Below are 15,274 nucleotides of genomic sequence, written 5' to 3'. Positions count from 1 at the left end.
GGCCCGGCTCGGCCCGAAGGCTCGCCCGAAAAATGGGAGGGTTTGGGTAAAAATATAAGCCCGAAAAATGGGCTTGGACAAAAAACGAGGCCTGTTTAAAAAACGGGCGGCCTCAGTAAGAATTTTTGGCCGGGCCACCAATATAATATTATATTTTTTTTTCCTTTTTTATTTTTAAGTTTAAGTATCTTTACTTTTTTTTTTTTCATTTTCGTTTAGTTCCTCCTGTAGTTCTGTTGCTGGCTTCCTCTTTTTATTCCCATTTCTAAACAAATCCCTAGCTCACCGGTCACCACCACCTCCCCCGATCTAGTTGTCCGTCGGCCACCTCCAACTAGCTCAAGCTCATTTCATTTCAACTTCTTCATTTGATTCGATCTCATTGAGTGATCCGGTAGTCTTTCAGCTTCTTCATTTGCTGTTTTCTTCAAGGTAAGCTTCTTCTACTTCTTATTCACTGCTGCCATATCTCTTACTATAATTATTTTGGTGAAAATACTGAAGGAAAATAGATCAAATGAAATAAATAATGAACAAAAAATGGGTATTATCTAAATCTGGAAAAGTTGTTTTCCATGATGAGTATTGTTAGTCCTAATTTTAAGAATATAAGTAGATATACAGCTGCTAGGGATGTCCTAATGTATTATGCAAAAGAGAGAGATCATGTTAAAGAAGAGTTGGCTAGAGCGCCTGGTTTAATTTGTCTAACCTCTGATAATTGGAACTCGGAGCATACTAATGATGAATATATTTGCATTACTGCTCATTGGGTTGACGAAAATTGGAAGCTACAAAAGAGAATCATAAGGTTTAGAGCTTTATTTCCTCCGTATGATGGTTTGAACATAGCGGATGAACTTGTTTTATGTTTATCTCAATGGGGTATAGATAAGAAAATTTTTAGCATCACTTTGGATAATGCTTCTTATAATGATGTTATGGTTTCTTGTCTTAAAAATCGTTTTAAATGCGAACCGAGCTATTTTGTGTGATGGTGCTTTTTTTCAAGTTAGATGTTGTGCACATATATTGAATCTTATAGTTAAAGCTGGTTTGGAACTTGCTGATGATGTTGTTGCTAAGATTCGAAATGGAATTAAGTACATAAAAAAGTCGGGAACTTGTAGGAAAAGATTTTATGATGTGGCCGACAAAAGTTTTCATTTGAATGTGACCAAAAAGTTGCGTCAAGATGTCTGTGTGAGATGGAATTCTACTTATTTGATGCTTGAATCTTCTCTTTACTATAAAGATGTGCTAGATTATTGGGGCCAACGGGATAAAGATTATCAATTATTTGCACTTTCTAACGAGGAGTGGGGAAATGTTGCTATTCTTTGCAAATTTTTGAAAGTCTTTTATGATGTGACTTGTGTTTTTTCTGGTTCTAATTATCCAACGGCTAATCTTTATTTTAGAGGTGTTTGGAAGGTTCACAAGGTCTTGCTTGATACAGTTAAAGGTCCTTATTCATTTTTAACTCCAATGGTTAAGCAAATGCAAGAGAAATTTAATAAATATTGGGCTGAGTATTCATTGATATTGTCATGTGCGGCAATTTTAGATCCTCGTTACAAGTTGAATTATGTGCAGTATTGCTTTACTACAATATATGGTATTCATGCTTCAGATTTTGTTGAAACCATTCTTAGCAATCTTAGACTCTTGTTTGACGAGTATGTTAAGAAATCCAAATCCACATCTTCCTCTTTGGCTGGGAGTTCTAATGTTTCGGATAAAAATCCTGTTGATTCTAGTTTGGGTGAACACAATGTTAATAATGTTGATTTTGGAGGAGATTTTGATGAGAGTGATGATTATAAACGATATTTAAATGAATCTAGCACTAGGAGTGAAAAGTCACAGTTGGACATTTATTTGGAAGAACCGGAGCTTGAGTTGAATAGTCAAATAGATGTTTTGGATTATTGGAGTAAAAGTTCAGTTCGGTATAATGAGCTTTCATTATTGGCTCGTGATCTTTTGGCAATTCCAATATCAACTGTAGCTTCCGAATCGGCTTTTAGTATGGGTAAGAAAGTTATCACACCTTTGAAGAGTTCACTTAAGCCAAAAACGGTTCAAGCCGTTGTTTGCTTGGATGATTGGATGCGAGCTAAGGGATTTTCAACAAATAATTATTATTCTCGTTTTATTGTTGTAATTTTATATTATTTTTTATCAATTTGATTATCTAATTATTTATTCTTATTTCATGTTAGAAATTGGTTGCAAGAACGATGAGGATGATGAGGACGACGAGGACGATGAGGACGATGTTTCTTCGATTGCTTTTTAGGTTACCTTCATTTCTAATTGTTGACAATTTAATTTAGCTTACAATTATATTTTGTTATAAAATTAAATATGTTATTTGGTTAATGTATAAATATTTTGGTTGGTTGATTATATTTTGCAGGTTTTTGGTGTTGTTGGTGATGCTGTTTTTTGTGCTGTTTTGTTGCTGTTTGGGTGCTGTTTTGGTGCTGTTTTGATGGTATTTTTTTGCTGTTTTGATGGTATTTTGGTGTTGTTTTGATGCTGTTTTGGTGCTATTTTACTGTTACTTTTTGTCGTGTTTTATTGTTCTTTTATAACTATTTATTATGTTATATGTCGCTTTACAATATTATTTTGATATTATAAAACTTTTGTTTTGTTATTAATTTGGTTATTATTTTAGTACTAATTTGTTTCAATTTTAATATAACTACTTTTTATTGTATTTTTAATTTATGTATTATTTTAAGAATTGTTTGTTTTGTTTTTTATTTGTTTTAATATTTATTTTTATGTTTTAAATGTATTTGAATTATTATTTTTAAAGTTTTTATTTTATAAAAAGTAAAAAAAAATCCGGGCCGGGCCAGGCCGGGCTCGGGCCTATCAATTTTTTCCCAGGCCGGGCTTGGACAAAATTCTAGGCTCATATTTCGGGCCGGGCCAGGCCCGGGCCTTGGAAGCGGGCCTAATTTTTTTTATGGGCTCGGTCCGAACCCGGCCCGGCCCATGCACACCTCTAGTGACAACCATTAAAGATCAAATTTATAATTTAATGATCCTTTATTGAAATATGAGAAGCAAGCTTTTATGTACAGAGAATACGAGTGTGATATTAATTCACCATAATTTAGTGCAAAAATCAGAGAAAAGTCAACAAGTGATCAAACAAGAAAAGGGATTAAAAAATGTTGTCAGTTTACAGCTAGAATTAGAATTTTGTCATAAAAAAACAAGGTCAAGAAAGTCAATAATGGAAGTTCTGTTTAAAAAGAAAATATCCAATAAATTATAGCCATATAATTTTCATCCAACTTATAATCTAATACAAAATTTTATTGGGAAAAATATAGTGGAACATAATTTTTATAAAGTAATTATATATCAATATAGTTCAGTATATTACGAGATACAAAATTTTAATTTGATTAAATCGTCTAAATTATTTTACATAAACAAATATTAATTTTTTATTATAAATAAAATTATAAAATTTATTAATTTCATAATATATTTAAATTATTTTATTAATAATATTAATTTTGACTTAACATATTTTATATTAATTTATTTGTTCTTCCGTCCTTTTGTTGAAAATTATGTGTTGGTTGATGAATTAATTTTTAATCCATTACCAAATTTTCTTCTACTAAGAATTATTTTAAAGATAATTTAATATAGCCGCCCAACAAAGTTATTTAACGAAATCCAACTAGACCCACCGAAAGAAACAATGCTACCTAGGGATTTATCCAATAATTAATATTCTTTAACATTATTATTTATTTTTTGTCAAATTTTGTTATTAGTCTCTACATACATAAATTATAAATTTAATTCTTATACTCTAATATGATTATATTTTTCGAATTTTAAAATTTTAATTTTGACCAAACAATAATTGTTAAATATGTTAAGTTAAATTTTATTGTCAAAATTTTATGCGATAAATGTATTATCACATTTGTAATAACATACTAACCAATTATTTCTACATAATATTGACATCAAAACTATATTATTTTACTTTTTCTTATAGAAAAGTAAATCAAGAATTAAGTTTGTGAATTTGATTTGTTCTAGTTTCTTTCAACCCACTTTCCTTCCAATGCAATTTATCTTAAAATTTAGTATGTTGGAAATTACAAAATGAAAAATATTCACCCTTAAATATACCATAGCACATTATTTTATAACTTCTTTAATAACAAAGTTGTGCTTTCTCTTTCAATACAAGTAAAAGCTCCTTTTCAATATCAACCCTACTCTAAAATTTTAAATAAACTTAACCAACCTTTTTCTTTTTTTTTTTTTATGAAAAAAATACAACCAATTAAACTAAAACAAAAGAATTATTTGTAAATAATTCTAACCTTTTTTCCTTATTAAAAGCTATTTTAATCATTTGATCTACTTGTACATTTTCTTCTGTAAATATGTATTCAAGTATCCAATTTTCAATTTTCTTCAAGAGGTGGTGAATGTGCCTCATTATCGTCAATTTAGAGGGCGTTGATTCTGAAACTTAGATAGCTTCAATAGCATTTAAATTGCCTGTTTATATAAACACTTCATTTCTTTACTTTTCTTGCATCAGCAACAAATAATTTAAAATACTTCATAATTTAAACAAAATATTAAAAAAAATTGTAGGATTCAATTGCGATTTGGTTTTGATGTATTTAGTAACGAATCAAAATTCATTTTTATTTAATTTTTAATTTTTACAATACAAAAATAAATAATTTTATATTTAAATTAATTTGAAATTTTATAGCTCTGCGTATAACAAACATGTCTAATATGTGTCAACCAGAGAAGTACATGAACTTTAAATGCAAAAGATTATGTAGGACACAAATTTGGCGTTCAATTATAATTGGAAACGACACCGTTTAAAAGCCCAAAAAACCGCGTCTCGGATAAACTTTGGAATCTGCCCTCGTAGAGACAGCTAGCATATAAAAGCAGCAATCTCAACCAAATTAAGGGGCAAAAAGCTTAAAAATCCACGTAAGCAAAGCGTGTCCGAACGAGTGGCATTCCATGTAATTTAAACGAAAAGGCAAGACCATTATCGAGAAATAAAACGTATAAAAATAATAAGTTAATATACATATAAAAAAGGGAAAGCTGGGGGGAGTGATTGATTTTAGTAGGTGCTGATTGATTAGTGTTTCTATCAAAGACCCCTCCACCCCTCTTCTTCCTCTCCGATCGGTGCTGTCGTTTGCTGTATTTATATATTTTTTGCTTCAACTCATTCAATCACCACAATTTCTCTTATTTCTTTCTTTTTATAAATACCCTTTTATTTTTACTTGCTTTTTCTATTTCTCCTTTGACTGGTTCATATTAGCCGTTGATAGTTTAGTGATTAATATATACAACTCTTTAAAGCTTTGGAAAGATCGTTTTTTTTACTTGGTATCAAGCATGGAAGATCGCAAGGAGGTTAGTTCTTTGTTTTTCTCATGTTATTGATAAGAAAAAAAAAAGATTCTTTTTTGGCTATATGTAGTTATGATTTATGAACTTACAGTAATCAGCTGAAGATGTGGTCTTAGTTATTTTCCTTCTTAGTTTTGGAGTTTCTTTGCAGCCAAACAAATATTTGGTGTTCAATATTTCCAAGTATTGAAAAAAAGGAATTTAATTTTACGTTTTCTAAGCGTATGAAGTACTAAAATTCAATTTTTTAAATATGGGTTTTGATTTTTGGTATGTCTCAAAAGCTGAAATTCCCTTCTACAGGGAAAAAAATCTATAATCTTAGAGTTGAAAAAGAAAAAAAAAGAATTCAGGGGAACACTATAAACAGGTTTCTGGTTATGTTACCCAGATTCACCGAGTGAGTGTTAAGTTTTCTTAAGTTCTTAAGGAAAATGACAAGTGTAAATAATGTAAATGGTTGGTCTTATAAAGGAACATGAAAGAGTCTTGAATAACATAGATTGTTGGTGTTAATTGTTAGGAATATTTTAGTACATGCAGTGCCAGGTTGTGAATTTGGAATGTCTTTGTATTGAACTTGCAAAGTCACATGATGTCTTTTTGGCATTGTTAAGTATTTCCGAAGGACAAACTTTATAATTTGCTCAACAGTTGGCCATGAATACAAAGCATTGATAGCTTTGACATTATTTGGGGTTAATTAAAGCATTGATATATTTTGGCTTATGGGTGTTAAAATTGTTGTAGAAAAATGCACCATGGCTATCAGTACCACAATTTGGTGATTGGGATCAAAAGGGACAGGTGCCAGATTACTCTCTTGACTTCTCAAAGATCAGGGAAATGAGGAAGCAAAACAAGAGGGAAGTTTCAAGAGCCAGTCTTGGTAATGAAGAAGAGTTCATTAACCCAACTGCAAACACTGTTAGCACTACTCCTAGTGATGATCATCACCACAATTACCCTCAGAACCATCACTCTCCATCTGTAAGATTCTCCCTTCCACTTTCTTCCCAAATCCTTTATTTTATTAGAAAATGTACTATCAATATACAATTTTCTATTATTGGTTGGTAGCTATAAATAGTGATAGCGCCGTAACCATGTCAAATCTATATGAACTTTGTTGGCATCCATGTGATATAGGCTGGTGGGGAAGTTTTGCTTAGCTGTATCATTTAATCTTTTTCCTTTGATGTTTGCTAGCCCCGGGGCTTTCACAATTAACCTTTAAGCATATGTAACTCGGCCCTTGGGGAAAACCCCGATGAGCATTCCACTTTTCATTGTAGGAATACTTTTCTATATCTTTTATCTCTTTGGTCAATGAATTATACTTTTTCTCACTTTGACAAATGTCATTAGTTAGCCATATTATACTTGGTCACACATTTGTTGATTGATTTTTTTTTTAATTTCTTGTCAGACAAGGCGGAGTTTCTTTAGCTACTTCAATTGCTGCGTCAAGGCTTAAGGTTTAAGGTTTAAGGGCTCGCATGAAAGATGATTTTAATAGCCACCCGAGTTACATCGATGTATTTATAGAGCACCCTTTCTCTCTCTCTTTCCATTGTGTTCTTTGTTTTTTTGGTTTCTCATCTTTATTTCTTCATCATCTCTTTGGTTTTTAAGATTAGGAAAGATAATATATGCTTTAATTTAAATGTGGTGATCATTTTATGCATCTGATCTTCCTCTTTCCTTGGTTCTCATGATGTATAATTTGAATGGAAAGGTGATGGAGAAATAAAAAAGGGGGGGGGGGGATTTGAAGTCTTTGAAATAATGGGGGGATTATTGATTTGGGGGGGGGGAGTTGAAGTCTTTGAAATAATGGGGGGATTATTGATTAGGCTAATATCCCGGGGATGTGACATGAAAGAAAATGGGGGGTTGAGAAATGTGTGGCTAAAACTACTATTGAGGGTGATGTTGGGGACCGATTTCATATTTTTGGTGATAGGATGGGCTGATTTTAATCAATTGGAAATAAGTTCGTGTGTAACATTTATTACCTAAAAGCTTCTCTATGCAATAGAGGTGTTCATGGGTCGGATCAAATTTAACTAAAAATTTAGGCCCATTTATTAGGTTTGGGCCTGGCTCAATCCAAAAAATGGGTATAAAATTTTTCTTAAGCTTGACCTAAATAAAAATATTAAAACTCAAGCTTAACGACAACTGTTTGTATTAATTATTTTATATTATATTTAAATATATATGATAAATTAAAAATATTAAAAACATAAAATAAATATTTCTCAACAAATTAAAATAAATTTTAAAAAATATTTAAATTTAAGTATCACTAAGATAAATATAACTTAACAAGTAAATGTTTTTAAAATAATAACAAAATTAATAATAAAATAAATTTTATATAATATTTAAATAATAACAATAAAATAGTAGTAATATAATAGTAAAATGGTAATAAAATAGACAAAATAATAGAAAATAATATTAAAAAAGAAAATTTTTTGTGTGTTTTAGTGAATTTGAGCCAGATTCGAGCCAAAAATACCTTACTTGAGGCTTGATTTTTTTATTATCAGGTCTTATTTTTTTTATCTAAATTTATATTTCGAATTTATATTTTTACATAAACTCTTCCGCATTTTAAATAGCCTGCTTTTGTCCATTTCCCTCAACAGGTTAGTTGTTGTAGTGGAAACTTAAAAAAGCTGGTGGACTCAATCTGGTAAATATTTAATTGAATGACATTCAATAAATTTGAGTATGGTATTTAATAATGGCTTTAATAACAAAACTTTGATTCTCATATTGACTGTCATTTAAATATGTAATGCATCTGACATTTTTACAAATCAATGCTGATGTGAAACTTATTTATTTAAACTTGGAAGCTCTAAACACCCCCAACAATTAAATCCAACACAAATTCAATAATATCTTCAATTTCACGTTGAGGAACGAAACTCGCATCTCTTCAATTTAATGGGGGAAGGCTATTTAGTATTTTAATATAATAAATTTATTTATCATTGTAGATTTTCATCGCATTTGAGGTTTTCATAGGTCGGTTCAGATTTAAGTATGATATTAACATATTTATGCTTGTTAAAGCTTGGTCCGACTTGAAATATGAGCTTAAAATTTTGTTCAAACCTGTCAATATTTGTAAATAATTAACTCAAGCCTATTTTAGGCCCACTTATATTATTTTTTTAAATTTTTTTTAAAAAATAAATAAATAAATAATTTAATTTAATTTAATAATTATTTATTTATTGAAATTTTTTATATAGTAATTTTAATATTATTTTAATGTTTACAGTAGAGTAGTATTATATATTTATTATAAGTTTATTTTTTTAATGTGTTCTAAATTACATAATATATAAAAAAAATATTATAATATAAAGTATTATAAACTTAAAACGGGCTAGATAAAATGGACTTAGGCCTTGAATATTCAAGTTCGGGTCCAATCCATATTTTAAACGGGTTTAATTTTTTTGTCCAAACTCATATTCTGAGCCTTATATTTTTACTCAAACCCTCTTAAATTTTGGACGAACTTTCATACCTAGATGAATAACCCAACCCATGTATAATTCACATATTATTCCATAATAGCCCTCAAAATGATTTTACTATTAAAACCTTTACTAATTCTAAAAACAAAAATAAAATTGGTACCATATTAATGCAATTTGCAATAGCCTAATTCAACACCTCTTCACCACGGCTTCAAGAAAGGAATTCAATTTTCCTAAGTCATAAAAGTAAACTATCACATTTATAGAAAAAATCAATGATCCATAAATTTAATAATTAATGAATTACTTAATTAATTTTTATTGTTTAATCATCACATGCTACTATTTGAATGAAAATGACATATATTGACATAATGTAACATGTATACCATGTAATTATGTATATTTAAGAAAACAAATAAATTGTCGATTGAGTAGTTCGATTGGCATGAACATTATTGTTAATATAAGAGTACGTGAGTTTGAGTGTATTGAAGCGCATTATTCTTTTATATATGAGTTAAGGAAGGGTTATAAATAGTTCTAGGAATTGTGTTAAAAGAATATATATGATATGATCGAACTTATAATGAGATTATTCAAAAAATAAAACATAATTATTTGTATATGTAAAACTCAATGTCAAATGTGGTAACTAAACTTTCAAAAAATCGATTTTGGTACCTAAACTTTAACTTTGTTTATCAATGTAGTGCCTATGAATAACGTTGCTAATTTTCTAAAATGTCAAGACACGTAATTCAATTAAAATGTGACACGTGACACTTATTATTATTATTATTATTATTATTATTATTATTATTATTATTTTAATTCAACCAAGGATTTGGAAACAAATACACCTTTAAGTTTTTAATTAAGAAAAGAAAAGAAAAGAATATTTTTTAACTTTGAAAAGAAAAGAATACAAAAATTAAAAGAAAAAAATTCTTTTGTTTACATGTAAAAGGGTTTTTTGTGTTTGTTTTACGTAAAATAGTCGATCAACGGAAAATAACTTATAGGTCAATATAAAATAAGCATTTTTTTCGTAAAATGACCTACTCTTTTGAAAAGCATAAGTCATTTTCCGAAAAAATAAAAACTCATTTATAGGTAATTTTATTTTTATATAAAATTAACTTAAATCAAGCTTAATATTATTATATTAAAATAAATTTTCTTTTATTTTTAAAATATTTAAAATGTTAATATAAAATATTATATTTTTAATATTATTAAACATACATATTTAATTATTTATATTTAGTCATATAATAAATTATTAATATAATTAATATAATTTATTATTTTAATAAATTATTTAATATTTCAATTTTATTTTAATAATAAAATTTAAAATGATAATTTTAAATAATTTTTCACATATTATTGAAAATATCCAATATTAAAATTTTAATAATAAATATTTATTATAATTATAAATATATTAATAATAAATATTTTGTAGTATAAAAGTTAAAAATAAGTCTATGTACTCTTCATAAATTAGCAATTTAATTTTTATATTTCACAGACTCACTTGATAGTCATGTAATTAAAAATGACATTATAATAAATTTAAATTTAACAAAATATCTTTAATAAATACAAAAATAATGTGAAATATAAAGTTATACATATAAAATAAACTTAATTAAAAATGAAAAGATAAGAAAATTTGAAATATATATTTATTTCATTAAAAATAATTTTGTGAAATTTTTTAATAAATCTATCAAATAATCAATAAATATTTTATATAAATTCATCCGTACACTAATGAAAAATATTAATTTTTTCAAAAAAACACTTTATTTTCTAAAAATGATCTTCCGAAAGTTACTTTCACTCGATGATACCCAAATTTTCAGTTTTTCCACTTCTTTCTCATTCAAGTTCTGCACTCTCTCTTCCATTAAACTTAACTTTTCTTCTTCTAAGCTTTGTTCTTTTATCCCAAATAAACTTGAACCACGACTTTCTCTTTTTTCAAGCTTCCATCGTCAGAAACCCTCAAAAACTTTTTCATCCTTTTAGAGTTTGCTGTCGCCAGTCCTCCATCGCCGTCGCTCGTCCAGTTATCTTCTCCGATCACCCATGTTTCTTTTTTCTCTTTTTCTTTATTTACTTTTACTATAAAGCTTCTTCTTTTTTTCCCTAAGAAAGTTCATTATTTCATCTTCTCCTTTGACAAAAAAATCTTTTCTTCTCTTTATATCTCTCCTTTCATGATCCTCGCTGTTGCTTACTCCAGCACCAACAGTGGTCCAATCGGCCACTTCTACTGCAAGCATAAACGATGCTTTCACTAACGATCCACAAGCAAATGGGTGAGGTCTTCAAAGTCAGAAAATATAAGATATATTTTATAAAATTATGTATTAGTCCTCTATTTTAGTACAAAATGTGATTCGAATTTAAATTATTAGTGAAAAAGGTGAACTAATAAGTCACAACTTAAAGTTGAATTATATATTACTACTTGTACATTATATTAATAGAAGGTACCGTAAATGTTGATGGGTATCATAAGGTTTAATTAACGCTTAAACCTTGGAGTAAATTATGTTATAAATTGTGGCCTAATGTCGTATAGTAACCTTCTTTTATTATATGATATTTTCAAAGTTTGAATTTTAAGGAAATATATGAATATCATGTTTCTTATATTTGAGTACATATTGTTTAAATACCTTATATAAGCTTATCTTATTGGATGTACTGGATTCCCTGAAATGAATACAACAAAATATAAACTAAACCTCCATAATTGTAGATGTGATCAGTGACATAATAATAATCACCATAAAAATTATCATAATAATTATTCTCTCAGATAAAAGCACAGCAAGCTACCTGCATTCAAACTAGGAACATATATTTAATTTTGAATATCTCATCCTCTTACCCATATTTATATACATACTAGACGTAGATATTAAATATAATTACTATGAAAAATAACACATACACTGGGATAACATAAATTTCATTTATTTTTCTTCCTTCCATGATTATATCAACCAAATCCAAAAGGCAATCTTTTTGCTGCAGAAAACCCAATCATAAATGTTTGCTGCTGGTACGGATAATAGAAAGAAATAGTTCAAATTTGTCACCAGCAAACAGCAACAACCACTTCAACTTGTTGATTACCTTCATTTAATGCAATAAATAAACAAAAAAAATTTAATGATTATAACATCATTGTTATGGAAAAAAAGGTTGGGGGGGGGGGAATGGAGGATTAAAGAAGGATCCAAGGTTCATAATATACAGCAGATGGGGGGCTGGGCATAGGTCCCTTAGCCAACCATCAAAACCGTGTGGACCAAAATCATCACCCCTCATAATTCAAGTACTGCCTTTCCTTAGTAAGTGTGATATTTCCAGTACTTGCAGCTGCAGTACCATGAACAATTTTAAACAAGGGTAAACTATATTATTAGTCACTAAATTTTAGGTAAGTTTTGATTTTGGTCATTTAATTATAAAAAGTTATAATTTGGAAACTGAATTATTCAAAAATTTTCTTCAGGAGAGAAATCAGAACTTTTATGGGGGGCCGGATGAATTTTAATTTTTTATAGTTTATATCTTTATAATTTATAAAGGATTAAATTGAATTTTTATAATTTTAAGGGGACAAAGTGCAATTTTACCTTTACTAATTTAAAATTTTTAAAAAAATTTAAGGGCCTAAATAGTAATTTTATATTTTAGGGGAGCTAGGCCCATGTCAGCCAGCCTGGCTTCGCCCCTCATTTTCGTTTAAGTCACTAGACTGTTAAAATCGATGTTATATGACTTTCTCTACTCGCACTGCCTATACAAATTGAAAGCTTTCTTTTCCCGTCTCTTTTACAGTTTAATTTAGTTTTTGGACATCATGAATTTAGGAACTAAAATTTAAACAATTTTTTTCTACAATCTCTAACATTGACTGTTAGATTGACTTGGATCTGAGATATGTTCTTCTACTCGTCGATAGGTACTAATCTACTGTACTGATTGTAGTTGGTTGGAGCTCACTAGCGGAGCTTAAAAGAAGAAAAACTTAACAGCCCAGTGACTTAAGTAAAAACTTTTGAATTGTTCAATGACTTAAAATAAAACTTTTGAATAGTTTAGTAACCAGATTGTAGCTTTTCTTAATTAAGTGATAAAAATAAAAATTTACTCATAATTTAGTAACTAATGATGTAGTTTACCCTTTACTTGAATATCCTTGGTTATCTTAATGCATTTAATTCAGTCCCACTTGGCTGCTTGAAAATTATGTTCCGCAATGCAAAAGAATTTTATTTTTTTTGCATGATTTGTTTCTATTTTATGTTGGGATTAGAGATAAATTATGTGTTAAAGTTCAAACGAAGATGACAATGAAATGCTCAATGTCAAAGAATCAGAACACAATTAATTCACGGCTTATATGATTTAAAACTGTAAATTACAAACAAGCTAGTTGCATTGACAAACGACCCTTCAAATTCTGTGGAGATATACAAAAACAAGTCTCAAATTCTAAAGTAATTAAAGCAATGGCCCTACAACAAAGCTCTTAGATCCTCTGGTTACTGAGTTTGACTGTCCTTTAGCTTAAACCATGACAAAAGACAGCAGTATCTAGCTATCTAGATACTAGTTGAGACCAGTTATGGGCAAGCGTTCATTCAATTGGGTTTTGCAAGTAGTGTATATCCCTTGTATTGGGGTTGGACTATGAATTTTGAGCCATACCTTGTTTCCTTAGAGATGTAAAAAAGGATAAAGGAAGTGAGGCTGACCTAGTTACACCCATGCATGCTAGTGATGATTTGGGATTAGATATCTGGGTGTGGGCTATCTCTTTGCCTTTGCTATGCTTTGCTTGCTGCTACTCTTTTATCTCTTCTTCCCCCTACTGGATAACATCATAACACTGCTTCATGATTCTTGTGGGGACTTAGCCAGATTGGCTAACTGCCATTAAAAGACCCCACCACCCCACATGCACTTCCCCCCTCCTCCTATCTGCCTTTTAACTCCCCCATCTCTTTTCTGGCTCTTCTTTTATTTATAACCCCCCATGGCTCGGGAGAGACTAAACATTTCTTTTCTTGGTTACTTGCCAAAAACCCCACTCTAATAAGACTCTCTAGCTTTTGAGGACAGACATGGAAGTGGCTGTTGAGCTTGAAGATGATCTGTTTTTTGCAGACTTGAGCAAGCAAATCTCTTTGCTAATCATGGATGATGAAGACTCAGTTTCAACATGTCCTTCAGTTTCCTTCCAGGTTTTTATAACCATCTACATATGTTTTTTTTTCATGGATTTTCCGGTATTATTAACTTCACAGCTTCATGGATTGAAATTTTTGTCCTGTCAAAACTTTTTGCAGACATTTTCTGCAGCAAATTATCCAATAACACAATCTCCATATCTCCAAGAACAAATCTGCAGAAGAGAAAGCAAAGGCACTGGAGTTTTTATCCCAAAGGCATCACATCCTAGAAGGAAGCATAGGCAAGGCAGATATAGTTCATTCAACAGAAAATCTAACAGGCACAATGATAACACTACAAAAATGGCTTCTCAGCCATCTTATGATAATTCTTTTAACCCAAGGAAAGGCTAAGGATTCACATCTTCATCAAGTGTATGACTTAAATAAAGGAAAATCACTACTAATCCCCTTGTCAACAGCTGCTCAAGGCAAGGCAAGGCAAGGCAGGTTTAAGGATCTTATAATTACATATATATGTACATGTATATATATAGATTCATCATGAATTATGTATACGTGCAAGAAAAATAATTGATTCTGCTCCTAATAAGTGAGTCTTGAAGAGGTTCACCAAAGGGTCTGCCTCCCAAAATCATGGATATGGATGGTGATTTTTATGTAAGTGTGATATAGGGGAAAAGTATGTATTTGTTTCTCAATGTAATTGATTATATATATTAATTTATTGATGTTACAGTTTTTTTTAATAATATATTCTTTCCTTTATTGCCTATTCCTTCATCCATCTAACTATCCAAGCAACTATACTGGACCAAAGCATTGCATTTGAAAATTTGACCTGCGAATTATCAATGGAAATTCAATAAAACGACCGGATCAATCAAAATATGGTCTTATTCATTATGGGACCGTTCAAGGCCTTATCAGCAAAGCTGTATGATTGATGAAATGAGCTTTCAAATTTTTTTTCTTCAATTATTACATCCTTAATCATTTTGTTCTTAATTATCTAATTTAGCAGCTATGCTGAACCTGTTTGGAAAAGCAGACTCTTCCGAGTAGTGTATAGGCACATTGCATATT

At 29.6% G+C, this 15,274-nt stretch overlaps 3 protein-coding genes across 3 annotated transcripts; all 3 read left to right on the top strand.

The window, feature by feature from the left end:
- The first annotated feature begins 578 nt into the window (after nt 1-578).
- LOC128284196 (zinc finger BED domain-containing protein DAYSLEEPER-like) lies at nt 579-2,542 on the top strand. Its single transcript, XM_053022008.1, has 4 exons — nt 579-885; nt 1,046-2,035; nt 2,226-2,281; nt 2,423-2,542. The coding sequence occupies exons 1-4, from the start codon at nt 579-581 to the stop codon at nt 2,540-2,542; spliced, it is 1,473 nt and encodes a 490-aa protein (XP_052877968.1).
- Nucleotides 2,543-5,105: 2,563 nt separating this feature from the next.
- LOC108463774 (uncharacterized) lies at nt 5,106-7,121 on the top strand. The gene is made up of 3 exons (XM_017763682.2): nt 5,106-5,457; nt 6,205-6,444; nt 6,884-7,121. The coding sequence occupies exons 1-3, from the start codon at nt 5,440-5,442 to the stop codon at nt 6,929-6,931; spliced, it is 306 nt and encodes a 101-aa protein (XP_017619171.1). The 5' UTR covers nt 5,106-5,439; the 3' UTR covers nt 6,932-7,121.
- A 6,646-nt stretch (nt 7,122-13,767) lies between these two features.
- On the top strand, nt 13,768-14,940 carry LOC108466646 (uncharacterized). Its single transcript, XM_017767031.2, has 2 exons — nt 13,768-14,239; nt 14,345-14,940. Exons 1-2 carry the CDS (start codon nt 14,120-14,122, stop codon nt 14,579-14,581), a joined length of 357 nt encoding a protein of 118 aa, XP_017622520.1. The 5' UTR covers nt 13,768-14,119; the 3' UTR covers nt 14,582-14,940.
- The last annotated feature ends 334 nt before the right edge of the window (nt 14,941-15,274 follow it).

This window comes from Gossypium arboreum, chromosome 2 (genome assembly GCF_025698485.1).
Source record: "Gossypium arboreum isolate Shixiya-1 chromosome 2, ASM2569848v2, whole genome shotgun sequence".
In the NCBI taxonomy this organism is placed as follows: domain Eukaryota; kingdom Viridiplantae; phylum Streptophyta; class Magnoliopsida; order Malvales; family Malvaceae; genus Gossypium; species Gossypium arboreum.
Note: the sequence above shows the minus strand (reverse complement) of the source record. Positions and strands in the feature narration are given on the sequence as shown.